The sequence below is a fragment of the Maylandia zebra genome, linkage group LG15, assembly GCF_041146795.1.
Source record: "Maylandia zebra isolate NMK-2024a linkage group LG15, Mzebra_GT3a, whole genome shotgun sequence".
Classification (NCBI taxonomy): domain Eukaryota; kingdom Metazoa; phylum Chordata; class Actinopteri; order Cichliformes; family Cichlidae; genus Maylandia; species Maylandia zebra.
The window spans coordinates 23,015,017-23,030,616 of NC_135181.1; the positions used below are offsets into that span (position 1 = coordinate 23,015,017).

The following is a 15,600-nucleotide window of genomic DNA, read 5'->3' on the forward strand; positions in this document are numbered from 1 at the left end:
AAGAACACAGACTATGAGTTGTAGTCCAACACAGCGGACTTTTAAACAGTTTTATTTAACAGGTTATTTGTGAGACTTGATTCATAATGTATGCAAGTCTAGATTAGACACACTGAAGAAAAAAAACATCAATTTGAAGGTTTTAAAAAGTAGACTGTTTACATAAAAATGTGTTTATATTTTCTTCGTATTAATTATTGCTTCACTGAAGACTGCAAGTTGTAGTGTGTCTTACAATATGCAACGCTAAATCTGTCCAAAAGTAGATACTTCTACATATACAAGGCACAGTTTAGTGTGTTTGTGTGCACACACAACCTGATGCTGTCCTTGTATCTGGAACACAGTAAGTGAGTTTGGCATTGCTAGCCAACCAGGTCACTAATGACCACATGGCCAATTAGCAGAGCCAAACAACAACCGGATTCCCTTCACCTCTGCCTGCAAAACAACAAGCATTCATCCAAATCACTGACGAGAAACTATGAGGAAAATCTGGGCTGAGGGGCCTCAGAAGCAACAGACAAAGATAAATATGTGTTTATATATATATATAAAAAACACCCAGCACGCCCCTGCGGGCGGTTTATCCTTCAAGCTCAGGTCCTCTACCAGAGGCTTGGGAGCTTGAGGGTCCTGCGCAGTATCTTAGCTGTTCCCAGGACTGCGCTCTTCTGGACAGAGATCTCTGATGTTATTCCCGGGATCTGCTGGAGCCACTCTCCTAGCTTGGGAGTCATTGCACCTAGTGCTCCGATTACCACTGGGACCACCGACACCTTCACCCTCCACATCCTCTCGAGCTCTTCTCTGAGCCCTTGGTATTTCTCGAGCTTCTCGTGTTCCTTCTTCCTGATGTTGCTGTCATTCGGAACCGCTGCTTGGGTCTTAATGCCACTATAAGCATACCCTATTATTGTTATCGAAACAGTCTTCTAACAAACAAACAGGTTATGATAATAAGCCTGTGTGTGTGTGTGTGTGTGTGTGTGTGTGTGTGTGTGTGTGTGTGTGTGTGTGTGTGTGTGTGTGTACGCGTTTCAGAAGTGACACCGAGTCCCACTCAATGTGACAAATCCAAAATGCAGAACTAATTTCAACTGACAGGTATGATGGCTCAATTTAGCACTACTGTTGTCATGGTAATGCCATGCATTTGTCTGTGTGTACACCTGAGAGTGTGCATCCGAGAAACAACAGACTGTGAAAACAGGCTGACATCAACACCTAAGGCGACCATTATGCCAACGACTTGGAGATACACTATCTGACGCCCCGACTAACATTATAAAAACATAAATTCCTCATTAAAGTTGGAACAGTCACAGCAACAGGAAGGATAACACAGCTAGATAACAGTATTTTTTATAATGCAGTGACTCAGATACATGTATTTATTTAAAAAAAATTTCTTTGCAATGTTAACAAATGATCCATACAAGTGTAGATTCATCTAACTGCAACAATTAGTCAATTAAATGTAGTCAACTTTAATCACTGAATCTGTGAATAACAGTTTATACTCAGTGATGTGCCTGGTTATAGATAGGATATGTGAGAATTAAAATGTGTTTTAGCTAATCAGACGTGAGGATTTCATGTCATACAAGACAGAAAGTGAAAAACAATTAAAAAGCTTCACTTTGATTCATTAAGGAAATACCAAGCATACTAATCAATAATAAAAATGACGAGTAAGTGCATTGCAAGATAGGATATAATATAGAATATATACTATATATAATGCTTTTAAAATCCATCTGTTCGTTCAAAAAGCTCTTGATGATTTAATATATCTTGTGGCAGCCAAGTATGTTATGTAAGGACAGAGTTATGTCCCAACATGGCTATTCCACATACCCATCTCTAACCCAGGCAATCATATAGTCCCTACAAACTAGACAGCCTAGTACATTCAGCACATTCAGAAGCTCTTTGAATTTCTTTGAGATGAGAAGATTCAAGGAACCTCAGAGGGCTCAGTGAAACCCTTCACAAAAAGTCCATTAACAGTGAAGAAAACCTTGGTGCACATCTAACTGTCATATTTTTACTACTACACACAGTGATGTCATTTGAAAAGCCCTCTGGCTCAACTGAGAAATATTACGCTATGGTGTTATGAGAAAGAAGGAAAATTAGCAGGAAAATTAGACAAAATAGTTCAACTGTCTTGTGCTATGCCAACCAGGTTTTCTTTTGCAACCCGGTTTATGCTGGAGTCTATCATAGTTGCTTCAGGCAAAAGAAAAACTGGGGTGCAGTGAACACCAAAATGCTGCCATAAACTCCATCTAAATGTAATGAAATAATAAAAAACTAGAGTCCATAAAGCACTAGGATCACACCTGTCTCAGAGCAAGTTACTTCTCAAATCATGATCAAACTTGGCCTTCATTTTGATGTAAGATGCATATCTGAACCCTTTCGTGTTGAAAGGCAGACATACAAACACCTGCTTTTGTAGGACATGCACACACACAAGGTAAAAACAATTCCAACCTTACTACTGTGGTGAGTAAAAATGGCATGCACTTCTGTAACACATAAACGATAGTAACAAATCAAAACAAACCAACAGATGTCTAAGCATAACATCTAGTTTAATTAATAAAGACATTTGTTGCAGTAGAGAATTTAAAAGCACTGAGAGATGGCCCAGTCCCTTGGCCAGCTGGCTTACCTTGGGAAGGTATGTAGCATTTTGTATCCTGTCCACCATCTCCTGTCCGTCAGGGTGCACGGCCGCCACATGGGACCACATCCTCTCCCAGGTGACACTCTCGATAGGAAAACCAGATCGATTAACGTAGAAAAGAACCCCTCCATCCTTCTCCTCTTCCTCCTCGGGGGATCTCGAGCTGTTCTTTGGGGGAGACAAAGAGGAGGACTCCTGGGTGCTGCAGCGGAGGAGACAGTGCGAGCTGGTGCTCTTGGACCGGCCATGCCTGCTCAGCTTGGCTGTAGAGGTGCCAGTCCGGTTTGGGGAGTTGGGTCCAGTCATTGGCCCCAGGAAGAAGTAGAGGAGGAGGAGGAAAAGTTAGGGCAGGCAATCTTCCTCCAGCTACAAGAGCTTCTTTTTGTTAGTGAGCAGTGCAAAGCACATGTTGATCTTCAAGGTCTAACGTGGTAATGGGGGAAAAAAAGGAAAAAGAAAACGCATTAACTCAACTATGCTTTTTAAAACGACAGTACATGTACATGACTGCCCAGCAAGGATCACTACAAAAAGTGTTTGTATAACACAGTGGGGATTTTTTCAGGTACTTTCCACTGAATTGTTACAAAAAAAAAAATCAACGTTATCCGTATTTAAGAAAAGGGGTGATTGTGATAAAGAAGCCAAAAATGCAGCAACAGTCGACAATAAATGTACCAAAAACAATATATGCATAAATAATAACTTCTGATTCCAGAGTAGCTCAACAGCTGATAAAAAAAAAACCCTCCGAGCATTAAAAATCAACATTAGCAGTCATATAAACTCATGAGTATGAAATACACAGTATTTATTTTGCAACGACACAATATAGCAATCTGCGGAATGAATTGATTAAATCTCACTAAAGTGTAACTTAACAGAGCAAAGGCAACTTAATGTCGACTTAAGTTTTTCTTTTGATTGAATCAGCTGAAATATCCCAACCGTTATCATCCTGACCGTATCGTGTTTTCCAGGAAGGCTTCTATTTCACATAAACAATCGGACTCCCGGTTGAAAAGGCATTAGATCTGAAAATCAGTCACCAAGGCGAGGTGTGTTCCATTCATAACAAAGCGGCGTTGTCCACCACAGGCTTTAAAGTCTTGTTTTGGTTCAAGGCTTTGTAACTTCACCTCTTCTGCTATATGTCAAGCTAGCACAAGCTAACATTTGCTAAGAAGGAATTAGAGCGCGATTCCTTTCAAAATAAAACCAGTACTTTGGTCAATCGTTCATAACAACTGATTACTGCGAATCACCAGAGAACACTCACAACTCCATCATTTGCTTGCCTGTAAGGCTTCTAAAACGTGTTAAAAGTAATTACGCACAGAACCGTAACGAAACAAATCATTTGTCTGTGGATATGTTTTTATTTTGATAGCGCCGTCCAGGAAGTTCCCCTCTACTGTTTTTGCTAGCTTTGCCGCTGTATCTCGGAACACTGCGGGGGCCGTTGCCTCCCACCACCACAATACGGGGAAATTACCTCGTCTCTGCATTTCTCTCTGTCAGCAGCCTGCAAGGAGCCTCGATATCAGCTACCTCCTCAGAAAATCCAATTTCATGGTGATAAAAACGCTTCTTTACCCTCTCATGTGATTAAATCATTGGGGATAAAACGGTCCTACTAGCGGCCACTGTTCTCCCGTATCTGTCCGTTGCTCGTATCCCCTACGGTTGCCACTGCTCAACAGCTTCTCATTGGTCGAGCTAACAAAGAGAGGCGGGTCAGAGAGTATTCGCTACCTTTTTTGGATCGGGTGGTGCCCTCTGATTGGTTAATTTTGATGGACGAAGAGGTCAACAAGTGATAGATCTGCAACAAATTGGATTTTCTTCCACTTGTTATAACTGTTGATTTGGAATATATTGTTTTAGGGGCTGGACGCTTTTTCTTAGTAAGAATGAGTTTAAATACATTGGAAGAAACCTAAGCAAATAGATAGACTACAGTCAAATTATTCTAATGGCATAAATTTATAACCACACACATCCCATAATATAGAGTTATCAGTTTTATTGTGATTTCCAACTGTCAATAATGAATGCATTTTTTTAAATAACAAAAAAAAATATTATTATTATTTTTTACTGATGTTACAATTATATGTGAAACATACTAGAAACAAAGTAGACACGTGAAAACCTCCCACCTAGCATTAGATGTGTGGCACAATAATATACAGGACCTATTATGTGTGATATTTTTGTGGCACTCGACGCAGCAATATGAATAATGGGCTGCTACATTTGCAGTAGTAACGTAACTTGACTTAGAACTCCACCTTATGGACAAATTGTTTGTTACAGCACACAAACAATTTGGCACACCTTAGTCGTTTTCTCTTTTATAAGAATGGCTTCTTGACAACCACCTTCCACTGACAGCACGTCTGATGCCACTTCAGCAAACACCAGATGAATGAACTGAAGGTCTAGATCCATCTCTCTGCACTATTGCTAAGGAGCACTTTTGACAAGACAAGAAAGTGTTGCTTTTTGGAAGCAAAATATACAGAAATCAGAGGTGGCTCAAGACTTCTGCACAGTACTATATGGATGTCGCCTCCCATATAGTACTGACTCCCTAAACATGATGGATTGTAGAATAGTGTAAAATTATTCCACACCTATTTGGCTTGATTTACTCATAAAAAGACTCCATTTTGACATATAAGGAAAATCATCAGAGGGCCAGTAGCATTACAGTTACATTAAAGATTAAATGGGAAACAGGTCTGTATGAAAGTTCTTTGTGTTTTATATTCCAGCTGGTCAAACATAGACACTTAGAAGACTTGCTGAGAAGACTGGTGGAGTGAGGAAGGAAATGATGTGTGAGGTGTATTCATTTTAATATTTCAACTTTATTGTGGAGAAAATGAAGAAAATATTAAGTCTTCATGAACAAGAGAGAGATTAACATGTGCTTGTGCAACATTTTTAAGTTACAGTGAACATGTTGAGCAAAACAATCAACCAACTTATGAAAAAACTCATTGGAGACTCCATTTCCAGGAGAAAATGCTCACTTAGGCTATGTTCAAACTGCAGGTCTTAATGCTCAATACCGATTTTTTGATCAAATCTGATTTTTTTTTGTCTGCTTGTTCACACTACAAATAAAATGTGACAGCAAACGCGCTCTAGTGTGAACCCTCAAAGCGGCCCACATGCGCATACGAAAGTGACCCAGGTCGGATTTGAAAATATCAGATTTGTGCTGTTCAAACTGTCATACCATGATCGTATATGGGTTGCATAGGGTCAAAAAAGTCGCATTTGATGCACTTTCGCCTGCAATGTGAACGTAGCCTTAGATTCATGTGATGGAGCTGTACAAAAAGCTTAAATTTAAAGGATCGATATCAAACCTATGGCCCAGAGGTCAGTTCTGGCTTTGCAAACTCTTAAATTTCCAAAGAAGCCTTTACCTAATCCATTTTTTTCCCAGAATCTATTACGATTACTTGTACGTCATGAAATAATAACGTGATTCAGAGAAGACTGGTTCAGCGTTCAAATACAGTTTCCTTACATACGGGAAATAGCTCATAGTTTATGAGGCAAAGGGCTGAGAGTAAAACCCACAGCTGGAGTCAGATCTAATTCATCCTCTGAAACTCCAGGTGCAGGGGTGAAACGAAAATGCTGAAGGAGAGTGGTGAAGAAGAGGAAGAGCTCCATCCTGGCCAGACTCTCTCCGAGGCAAATCCTGCGACCTGTAAGAGACAATTGAAGAATAACTTCAGCTGTCCTGTCAGCAGATGTAACCTAAACAGAGATGGCTGAGCTCACAAACCTGCAGAAAATGGAATGAAGGCATCTCGCTTAGCAAACTTTTTCTCGTTGTCCAGGAAGTGAGCAGGATAAAAGCTGTGTGGTCGCTCCCACTCCTTGGGATCATGCAGGACAGATGTCAAGAGAGGAAACACCGTGGTTTCCTGCACAAATTACAATACACAGACTGCTAAAACCTTTCCCCACCTTGTATTTACATGTATTTTATCTGCATTTATGTTTTCCTACCTGCACTACCAAACCATCACCCTTTACACATAATTATCATAAAGAAACAATCCACAATGCAGTTATATTTTGTTGCACTTGATGGCTTAGTGCAGGCTAGGTTTCTTAAAAGCGGTAGGTGTGTTATGCAGTCTTACCTTCTTGATAGAGTGACCCTGAAAAATGATGTCTTCGGTGGTTTTGTGAGGAATTCCAGTGGGAACAATGCTGCTCAGTCTCTGTATCTCATGGATGACGGCGTCAGTGAAGGGCAGGCTTTTCCTGTCTGCAACCTGCACCTGTCGATCTCCTATGACTCTCGTCAGCTCCTCCTGGACCTCATCTGGTGTATAAAAGTAACAATAATTAAATTTCATCCCTATTAGAATCACTCAAACACTCCATTTTACAGTATTTTCACAGAAATCTATGCAATCTTGTAAAAAAAATTAAGTGCACGCCAGTTGAAGTAATAGTTCTTTTTAAATTATTTTATCAGTCTCTCACATTGGTGTAGAGAAATTCTGGCCCACTCTTCTTTACAGTGCTGCTTTAGTTCATTGAGGTTTGCAGACATTCAGTCAGGCATGGCTCTGTTAATGTCTTGTCACAGCATTTCATTTGAGTTTATGTCTGGACTTCGACTGGGCCATTGCAGCACCTTGATTGTTATCTTTTTCAGCCATTCTTTTGGAGAGCCCAGTTTAGGCCAATCTGGGACAGATCCTCTGACATTTGCTATAAAATACTTATGATCATTACAGAGTTACCCAAGGTACCCAAGTCCTGTGACTGGAAAAATCAACTGCAAATCATCACTCCTTTAGCACTGTGTGTGAGTTTGTCTGAGGTGTTTGTGCTGACATACTGTGTTGGATTTGTGCTTGATGTGGTACTTTTGCATTATGATAAAACATTTCTAGTTTTGTCTTGTCAGTCAACAGGATGTTGTCTCAGAAGTCTATGCTTTCTTTTGGCAACTATTTTAAACAAGCCGTACCTGTTCTGACTTTTTTTAATTGTAGAACTGCAGAATTGTACTAGAATAAACTGGTTTTTAATTTGGGGTGCATTTACTGGAACTTCCACTCCAGGGAAGAATGAAGCCCTCAGGTGTGTGTTAGTCCACACCTGAAGGCTTCAGTCTAACAAACTATAAAAAATCTGTCTTCATTCAGTTGCTCACACTTGCTAAAGATCAACTAATCGTGCTTTTGATTAGCACCTTATTGATTGGCTGCTACTCCTAAATCCCATGAAGGGAATAATTTGTGTTTCACAGGACTAAAAATAGAGTACTTTGAAAACGTGATTTTTCACACGGCTATAAATGAAGGTGACATTATTTATTTGATTTTGTTTTTGTGACAGTGATTTGATTTCATTAGCACATTGAAGTTAAATTTTTAGGCTCCTCACCCTGAATCTTTGGATATTTGGCCATAAGCAGAAGTCCCCATCTCAGTGTAGTTGATGTTGTCTCAGTTCATTACTGTCATCAAAAGGTTATCATCATGGAAATGACTGTTGGTAATCCCAGATTCCTTCAGACATGCAACAATAAAATGCCAGTAAATCTAATTCCCTTAAAACTGACAAAATGTGTACTTTGTTCTTACTAGGACACAGCATATTTGTTTAGTTAAGCAGGAATGTGCACAGCTTCACCCTGAGCTTCAGTTAATAATTTCAGACTACAAACTTGACAAGTGACAGAGATGCCAACCTCCAGAGTTTGCTTGCGGAGCAGAAAGGCATCCACAAAGCCTCTGCACATCTGTGGGTTCAGAGTCTCTTTTAAATGACTGAAGATGCCAAGGTTTTGTTTGCTACTGGTAGCAGACATTTCGAGCAGTTCCTTCCTGGCACCAATCCAACTCAACAGCGCTGGACACATGTTGTACATCTGTCAAAAATTATATAACCACCAGTAACTAGAATAATATTTTGTTATTTGCAACAACTGATGCTTTATGTGCTTATGAAAGTAACTATAGAAATGACCTGTACTGAAGGAGAACCCAAAAGTTTAGCACCTCTGCTCATTCGATCTACCAGAGATGTAAACTCTGGATCATTATATTCAAATCTGCTTCCATAGACAATGGAGCAGATAATATTAGAGACTGCATATGATAATCTTTGGTTTGTATCAAAAGCTTCTCCTGTGACAAGACAAGTGAAAGGAGTGAAAAACAAATAACAGTCAAATTAATCTTCATCAACCTTCATTAATTTTTTTTAACATAAACAAATCTTACCTTTGAATTTCTTAAAAACCTCAATGAGGTATTGACATTCTTCAATTATTTTGTCCTCACATGCTCTCTTGCCCATCCCAAAGTCTCTCAGGTTAGTCAGTGCAAAGCGCCTCATTTCCTTCCATTAATCACCGTTGGACCACACAACCCCTGTAATGAAGTGTGTATAGAGTTTAAATAACAATAATTTAAGACACATAATGTGGTTATGCCCATTTTTTATTTTATTTATTTATTTATTTATTTATTTTTACCATTTCCATGGTTCATTTGATGCACAATTAGAATTGGATCTCTGTCTCCAAACACTTCATCATAGTCAACAAGTGCCTCCTTCACTGTCTTGTATCCTGCCAGCACCACCACTTTTTGGGGTCCAAGATAGACAGTAAAGACTGATCCATATTTCTTGGACAGCTAAGAAGGGCAGAATATGTTGATATTTTGACACACATTAGAGAGACCCTGGAAGTTGTAAGAGCTGCATGGAAAGCTGAATTTATAAGTCAGCCTAAAAGAAAAGCAGCCCAATAGCTTTACCTCACCTCCAATAATGTTTTGTAGGGTCTTTTCAGGTTCATCTGAAGCAAGTTCCCAAACAAGGGAAGTGGTCTGGGTCCTGGGGGATCCTGGGTACTAAAGCTAGCAGAGGAGATTAAATAGATGAGCAGGAGGACCGTCAGAGCCCCCAACAAGAAGGTAGAACTGAAGGCCTGAAGAAAAACATTTAATATCCCCATGGTTTTCAAGTAAAATATACACTCTGTTACTTGCACTGAAAACTCAGTGACTGTGAAAGACACTGCACAGGGATAAACAGTGCAAACAGTGTTCTGTGGTTATGAATGAGTAAATGATTAATGTTGCAGTTAGTACTTTGGTCTGTGTCAATATTATATTTTCAGGATGAAAAAAAAATAAAATAAATAAAACACGTATAAATGTGTGTACCTGATATCAACACAGTTATTTGTGTAAACACTTTAAAGTGCAGCATTTTTTTTACTATATTTTAACATTATTTGAAACTGAAGCTCATTTTTTTGTATTGACTTTTAGAGTTGAATATATGATAAATGTAAAGAGCATTTATATTTTATGCTTTTCTATAAGACTTCCAAACCGGAAGTATGTCATAAATCAGAAAGTACGGTAAATAACTTTTTATCCAACCTAGCTGAGTGTAGGATAAAACGGGTAACCAAGCAGTTTTGGCCAAAGTGACTGGGTAGCAAAGCAGGTTTCCTAACAACAAGGGCAGCAGGTAAATAAAGTGGCAATATCTAAGAGAAGCAATAAGGTTGGAGAAACCTGCATTCAGCTAAGACTGAAGAAGTCACTTGGATGAAATGCTTCTCCCGCTGAAAAAACTACGTCAAGATGAACTGAATACACTTTAATTATGGGTGACTTAGACAGCTACAAGTGATGGTCATTAGTTTTTCTTATCACTAAATGAAAAAGTGAAGCGGACAGATAGAAAATGGCCCAAAGAGTCTGGTAACCATCAATTAGCCCCCCAAAATTATGAAAAAACAATTCATCTATACAAATAAACATTGATATACATTTCAGTTCCTTTCAGACATTCTTCTTCTCTCTAAAGAGGTCACATGGAAGACCAACAATGTAACAATAATGTGTTGTCAACCCATCTGTAAACTTCTCCAACCACCAGGGGGCGTGGCATGGCGGTACTTACTAAGAAAACTGAGGGTGTCTTCTTTCTTGAGGGGCAGTAATGAGCACGACATGCACTGATGCAGCATTTGATCTTTATTGTGGAGGAAAATGTTTAACATCTTACATCTTTATGAGCAAGCGAGAGAGCGATACATGGCAGGTGTAGCATTTTTAAGTAATCAAAACATTCTGCCTTTATTGTCAGTGAAAACTTTGAAGCCAACAGGCAATCTTTACCTACATGAGATGGGGCTAATAAAATCACCTTGAAACTAAAGGAACAATTGAACTAAACATTTTGTAAATCATGTCAGTGAGCCTGAAATTGTTGCCATGATGCCAGGTCTCTCTTGGAAATTAGATTTTTAATCTCAATGAGATTTTTTTTACCTGGATAAATAAAGGACTAATAATAATTAAGGACACAAGAAAATATTCTGCTAAAAATTGACTGGAGCCGTTTCACAGGACAACAAAAGCTTATAAAGACCATCTCTTCCTCACATTCTGGAAACAGCACATAATTTGTGAATCGAAGGGCTGAGAGTAATGCTCACAATTGGAGTCAGATCTAATTCATCCTCTGAAACTCCAGGTGCAGGAGTGAAACGAAAACGCTGCAGGAGGGTGGTGAAGAAGAGGAAGAGCTCCATCCTGGCCAGACTCTCTCCGAGGCAAATCCTGCGACCTGCAAGAGATGAATAATAATCAACTGTCCTGTGATGAGATGTACCTCAGTGGTAATGGCTGAGCTCACAAACCTGCAGAAAATGGAATGAAGGCATCTCGCTTGACAAACTTTTTCTCTTTGTCCAAGAAATGAGCAGGATAAAAGCTGTGAGGCCTCTCCCACTCACTTGGATCATGCAGGACAGATGTCAAGAGAGGAAACACTGTGGTTCCCTGCAGATAACAGCTGATTTCAGAGATGCACAAAGTACAAAACGTACTAAGACAACACATAAAAACAGCACATACTTTTGATTTGGATTCAGTTTCAAACTTTCCCGTATTCCTGTGATTGCCTGTCCAAGATGGCATCAAGCTTCTGTTTTGTGCACTCAGTAAACTGATAACAACTGTTCCCACTCATGCTTACTCTTTGTGTCTGCACTTAGGTTTTTTGTAGCTTTAGAACTTTGGCACCTCAACTCAAAGTTAATGCAGGACGATCCAGAATGTAGTTACATTATCTCAAAACATGGCTTGATGCCGAGCAGATTCGAATAGATAACAATTAGTCTAACCTTCTCAATAAAGTGACCCTGAAAAGTGATGTCTCGGGTGGTTTTGTGAGGAAGTGCAGTGGGGACGATGCTGCTCAGTCTCTGTATCTCATGGATGACGGCGTCAGTGAAGGGAAGGTTTTTCCTGTCAGCAACCTGCACCTGTCGATCTCCTATGACCCTCCTCAGCTCTTCCTGGACCTCATCTAGAGTATAAAAGTAACAGTAATTGAATTTCATCCCTATTAGAATCCTCTGGAGTCTAAACGAGAACAGTGGACACATTACACTTGTGTTACACTGACAATAACACTCCAGTATATTTGATAAATGTATGCTTATTGTGATATTGCTCTTGTGACATGTGTCATGTGATTTCCAGTAAAAGAGTGTATTCAAGTTGTGGATTATTTGAGCTCCTCACCCTGTATCTTCGGATATTTGGCCATTAGCAGAAGTCCCCATCTCAGTGTAGTTGATGTTGTCTCAGTGCCGGCAGCAAACAGATTCATGACTGTTATCAGAAGATTATCATCATGGAAGTGACTGTTGGTAATCCCAGATTCCTGCACATAGACATTTAACAGCAAAGTCACTCAAATCATTCTAATCCCAAAGTTGGATGGGGGTTGCACAGTAGAAAAAGAAGTGTCAAGGCACCGAACAGTAACGAGGATGTAACATACACCAGAAGAATTACAAATGATCAATAGTGTTCGCATACATCTGCTGGGTGATAAAGGTATTAGGATGCAACACAGCTGTTTTGTCTTAACCATAGCTGAGCAGGATAAGGCACAGTTTCACCATCAGCTTAAGTTATTTATTCCTGAACACAAAGTTAAAAGATAATAGAAAGTCCAACCTCAAGATTTTCTTTGCGGACCAGAAAGGCGTCTACAAAGCCTCTGCACATCTGTGGGTTCAGAGTCTCTTTTAAACGATGGAAGAAGGCACGGTTTTGCATTTTATTGGCAGCAGCCAGTTTGAACCCTTCGTTCCTATCAGCAGTCCACTTCAGGATTGATGGAAACATTTCATACATCTGTGAATCATCAAATATACATCTGTACATAAAATACCATTTTTCATTTACAAAGGTTATTGAGTTGTACCTTGAAAAAATCTGTAACTCCATAAGTGTCACAAAGTAGGAATCAATACCTGTATTGAGGGACTTCCACTGAGTCTGACAAATCTGTTTGTTCGATCTACCAACGATGTAAACTCTGGATCATTATATTCAAATCTGCTGCCATAGACGATGGAGCAGATAATATTAGAGACTGCACAGTTAATTGATTGGGTTGTATCAAACGCTTCTCCTGTAGCAAAACAAACACATACAGTCAGTATAAGTAATTGGACCATTAATTCAATTCAGTTCAAACAAATGTGATAAATTTTTACCTTTAAATTTCTTAAATACTTCAATGAGATGTTGACATTCCTCAATTATTTTGTCCTCACATGCTCTCTTGCCCATTCCAAAGTCTCTCAGTTTAGTCAATGCAAAGCGTCTCATTTCTCTCCATGAGTCACCATTGGACCACAGAACTCCTGAGAGTGGTCATATTTTAGTTTGACAGTACCAAAATAGAAAAAAAGCTAAAAGATTTTAAGAAAAAATATTATTCCTTTACCATGCTCTTTGGTTAATTCATGCGCAAGTTTCGTTGGGCTTCTGTCTCCAAACACATCATCATAGTCTACAAGTGCCTGCTTCACTGTCTTGTATCCTGCTAGGACCACCACCTTTTTAGGTCCCAGATAGACCGTGAAGACTGATCCATATTTCTTGGATAACTAAGAACAGAATATTTTCATATTTTCACACACATCAAAGAAACCAAAGCTAAAAAGCTGCCTGGAGAACTGTATCTGCAGCATAGTTCAATTACTTTCTCACCTCCAGCAATGTTTTGTAAGGTCCTTTCAGGTCCAGTTGCAGCAGGTTCCCCAGCACAGGTAGTGGTCTGGGTCCTGGAGGACCCTTTTGTTTTTTTTGAGAATTGAAGCTTGGAGTGACGATGAAATAGACAAGGAGGATGACTGTCAGTGCCCCTAACAAGAAGGCAGAACTGAACGATTGGAGAAAGACATCTAATATCCCCATGGCTGTGAAACGAATTCTCTGCTATGAGTTCTTTGTACTGAGAGCCCAGAGACTTAGTGCTTTTTGCGTTGTCTGCCAAATTTCAGTCCTGTACTGTGCAGCATATAATACAAGGTGTGACAGTAACAGAGCAAAGGTCCTCTATGAAAGAAATAGTAAATCATTAACGTTGCAGTTGATACTTTGGTCTGTAAAATAAATGGAAAAACATTAACAAACCAACAAAATAAATTAAACATAGAATAAAAATATCTACTTGGATGTTAGAATAATTTTTGACAGAAGTGAGTATATCTGTTAAAAACGTAATAATAGTTTTCATTTTTGGTAGATTTTAGCATTAAAATTCAGGGTTGCCATGGCCGTTTTATCTATCTATCTATCTATCTATCTATCTATCTATCTATCTATCTATCTATCTATCTATCTATCTATCTATCTATCTATCTATCTATCTATCTATCTATCTGGCAAGACTGCAAACATGACAGATGTATGTATGTATGTGTATATATATATATATATATATATATATATATATATATATATATATATATACATATATATATATATACATATATATATATATACATATATATATATACATATATATATATATATATATATATATATATATATATATAAAACACCCAGCACGCCCCTGCGGGCGGTTTATCCTTCAAGCTCGGGTCCTCTACCAGAGGCCTGGGAGCTTGAGGGTCCTGCGCAGTATCTTAGCTGTTCCCAGGACTGCGCTCTTCTGGACAGAGATCTCCGATGTTGTTCCCGGGATCTGCTGGAGCCACTCGCCTATCTTGGGAGTCACCGCACCTAGTGCTCCGATTACCACGGGGACCACCGTTACCTTCACCCTCCACATCCTCTCGAGCTCTTCTCTGAGCCCTTGGTATTTCTCCAGCTTCTCGTGTTCCTTCTTCCTGATATTGCTGTCATTCGGAACCGCTACATCGATCACTACAGCCGTCTTCTTCTGTTTGTCTACCACCACTATGTCCGGTTGGTTAGCCACCACCATTTTGTCCGTCTGTATCTGGAAGTCCCACAGGATCTTAGCTCGGTCATTCTCCACCACCCTTGGGGGCATCTCCCATTTTGACCTCGGGACTTCCAGGTTATACTCGGCACAGATGTTCCTGTACACTATGCCGGCCACTTGGTTATGGCGTTCCATGTATGCCTTGCCTGCTAGCATCTTGCACCCTGCTGTTATGTGCTGGATTGTCTCTGGGGCATCTTTACACAGCCTGCACCTGGGGTCTTGCCTGGTGTGATAGACCCCAGCCTCTATGGATCTTGTGCTCAGAGCTTGTTCTTGTGCTGCCATGATTAGTGCCTCTGTGCTGTCTTTCAGTCCAGCTTTGTCCAGCCACTGGTAGGATTTCTGGATATCAGCCACCTCCTCTATCTGCCGGTGGTACATACCGTGCAGGGGCCTGTCCTTCCATGCTGGTTCCTCGTCTCCCTCCTCTTTCTTGGGTTTCTGCTGCCTGAGGTATTCACTGAGCACTCGGTCAGTTGGGGCCATCTTCCCAATGTATTCTTGGATGTTCGTTGTCTCATCCTGGACTGTGGTGCTGA

At 39.8% G+C, this 15,600-nt stretch overlaps 2 protein-coding genes and 1 pseudogene across 9 annotated transcripts in view; all 3 read right to left on the bottom strand.

Moving 5' to 3' along the window:
* vash2 (vasohibin 2) overlaps nucleotides 1–4,405 on the bottom strand; it is a 36,780-nt gene extending 32,375 nt beyond the window's left edge. For 2 of the 7 annotated variants that reach the window (XM_004568418.2, XM_076874151.1), the window contains exons 1-2: nucleotides 4,194–4,405; nucleotides 2,684–3,121 (exon numbers count right to left, since the gene is read on the bottom strand). In XM_004568418.2, coding sequence (XP_004568475.1) covers nucleotides 2,684–3,004 — 321 coding nt within the window. In that variant the 5' untranslated portion in view covers nucleotides 3,005–3,121; nucleotides 4,194–4,405. Of the gene's footprint in view, nucleotides 1–2,683; nucleotides 3,122–3,646; nucleotides 3,857–4,193 lie in introns of those variants that run through there. The other 5 variants (XM_004568421.2, XM_004568422.2, XM_004568420.2 and 2 more) reach the window with 5 other exon arrangements.
* Nucleotides 4,406–6,241: 1,836 nt separating this feature from the next.
* On the bottom strand, nucleotides 6,242–9,786 carry LOC101475718 (cytochrome P450 2K1-like; annotated as a pseudogene). The gene is made up of 9 exons (XR_013093203.1): nucleotides 9,522–9,786; nucleotides 9,231–9,393; nucleotides 8,977–9,126; nucleotides 8,720–8,880; nucleotides 8,442–8,621; nucleotides 8,135–8,259; nucleotides 6,874–7,058; nucleotides 6,510–6,651; nucleotides 6,242–6,429 (listed from the first exon to the last, which is right to left on the bottom strand). The product of XR_013093203.1 is annotated as a cytochrome P450 2K1-like (transcript).
* Nucleotides 9,787–10,734: 948 nt separating this feature from the next.
* LOC101464562 (cytochrome P450 2K1) lies at nucleotides 10,735–14,125 on the bottom strand. The gene is made up of 9 exons (XM_014411288.4): nucleotides 13,795–14,125; nucleotides 13,529–13,691; nucleotides 13,296–13,445; nucleotides 13,050–13,210; nucleotides 12,751–12,930; nucleotides 12,310–12,451; nucleotides 11,907–12,091; nucleotides 11,421–11,562; nucleotides 10,735–11,347 (listed from the first exon to the last, which is right to left on the bottom strand). The coding sequence occupies exons 1-9, from the start codon at nucleotides 13,999–14,001 to the stop codon at nucleotides 11,160–11,162; spliced, it is 1,518 nt and encodes a 505-aa protein (XP_014266774.1). The 5' UTR covers nucleotides 14,002–14,125; the 3' UTR covers nucleotides 10,735–11,159.
* Between the last annotated feature and the right edge of the window lie 1,475 nt (nucleotides 14,126–15,600).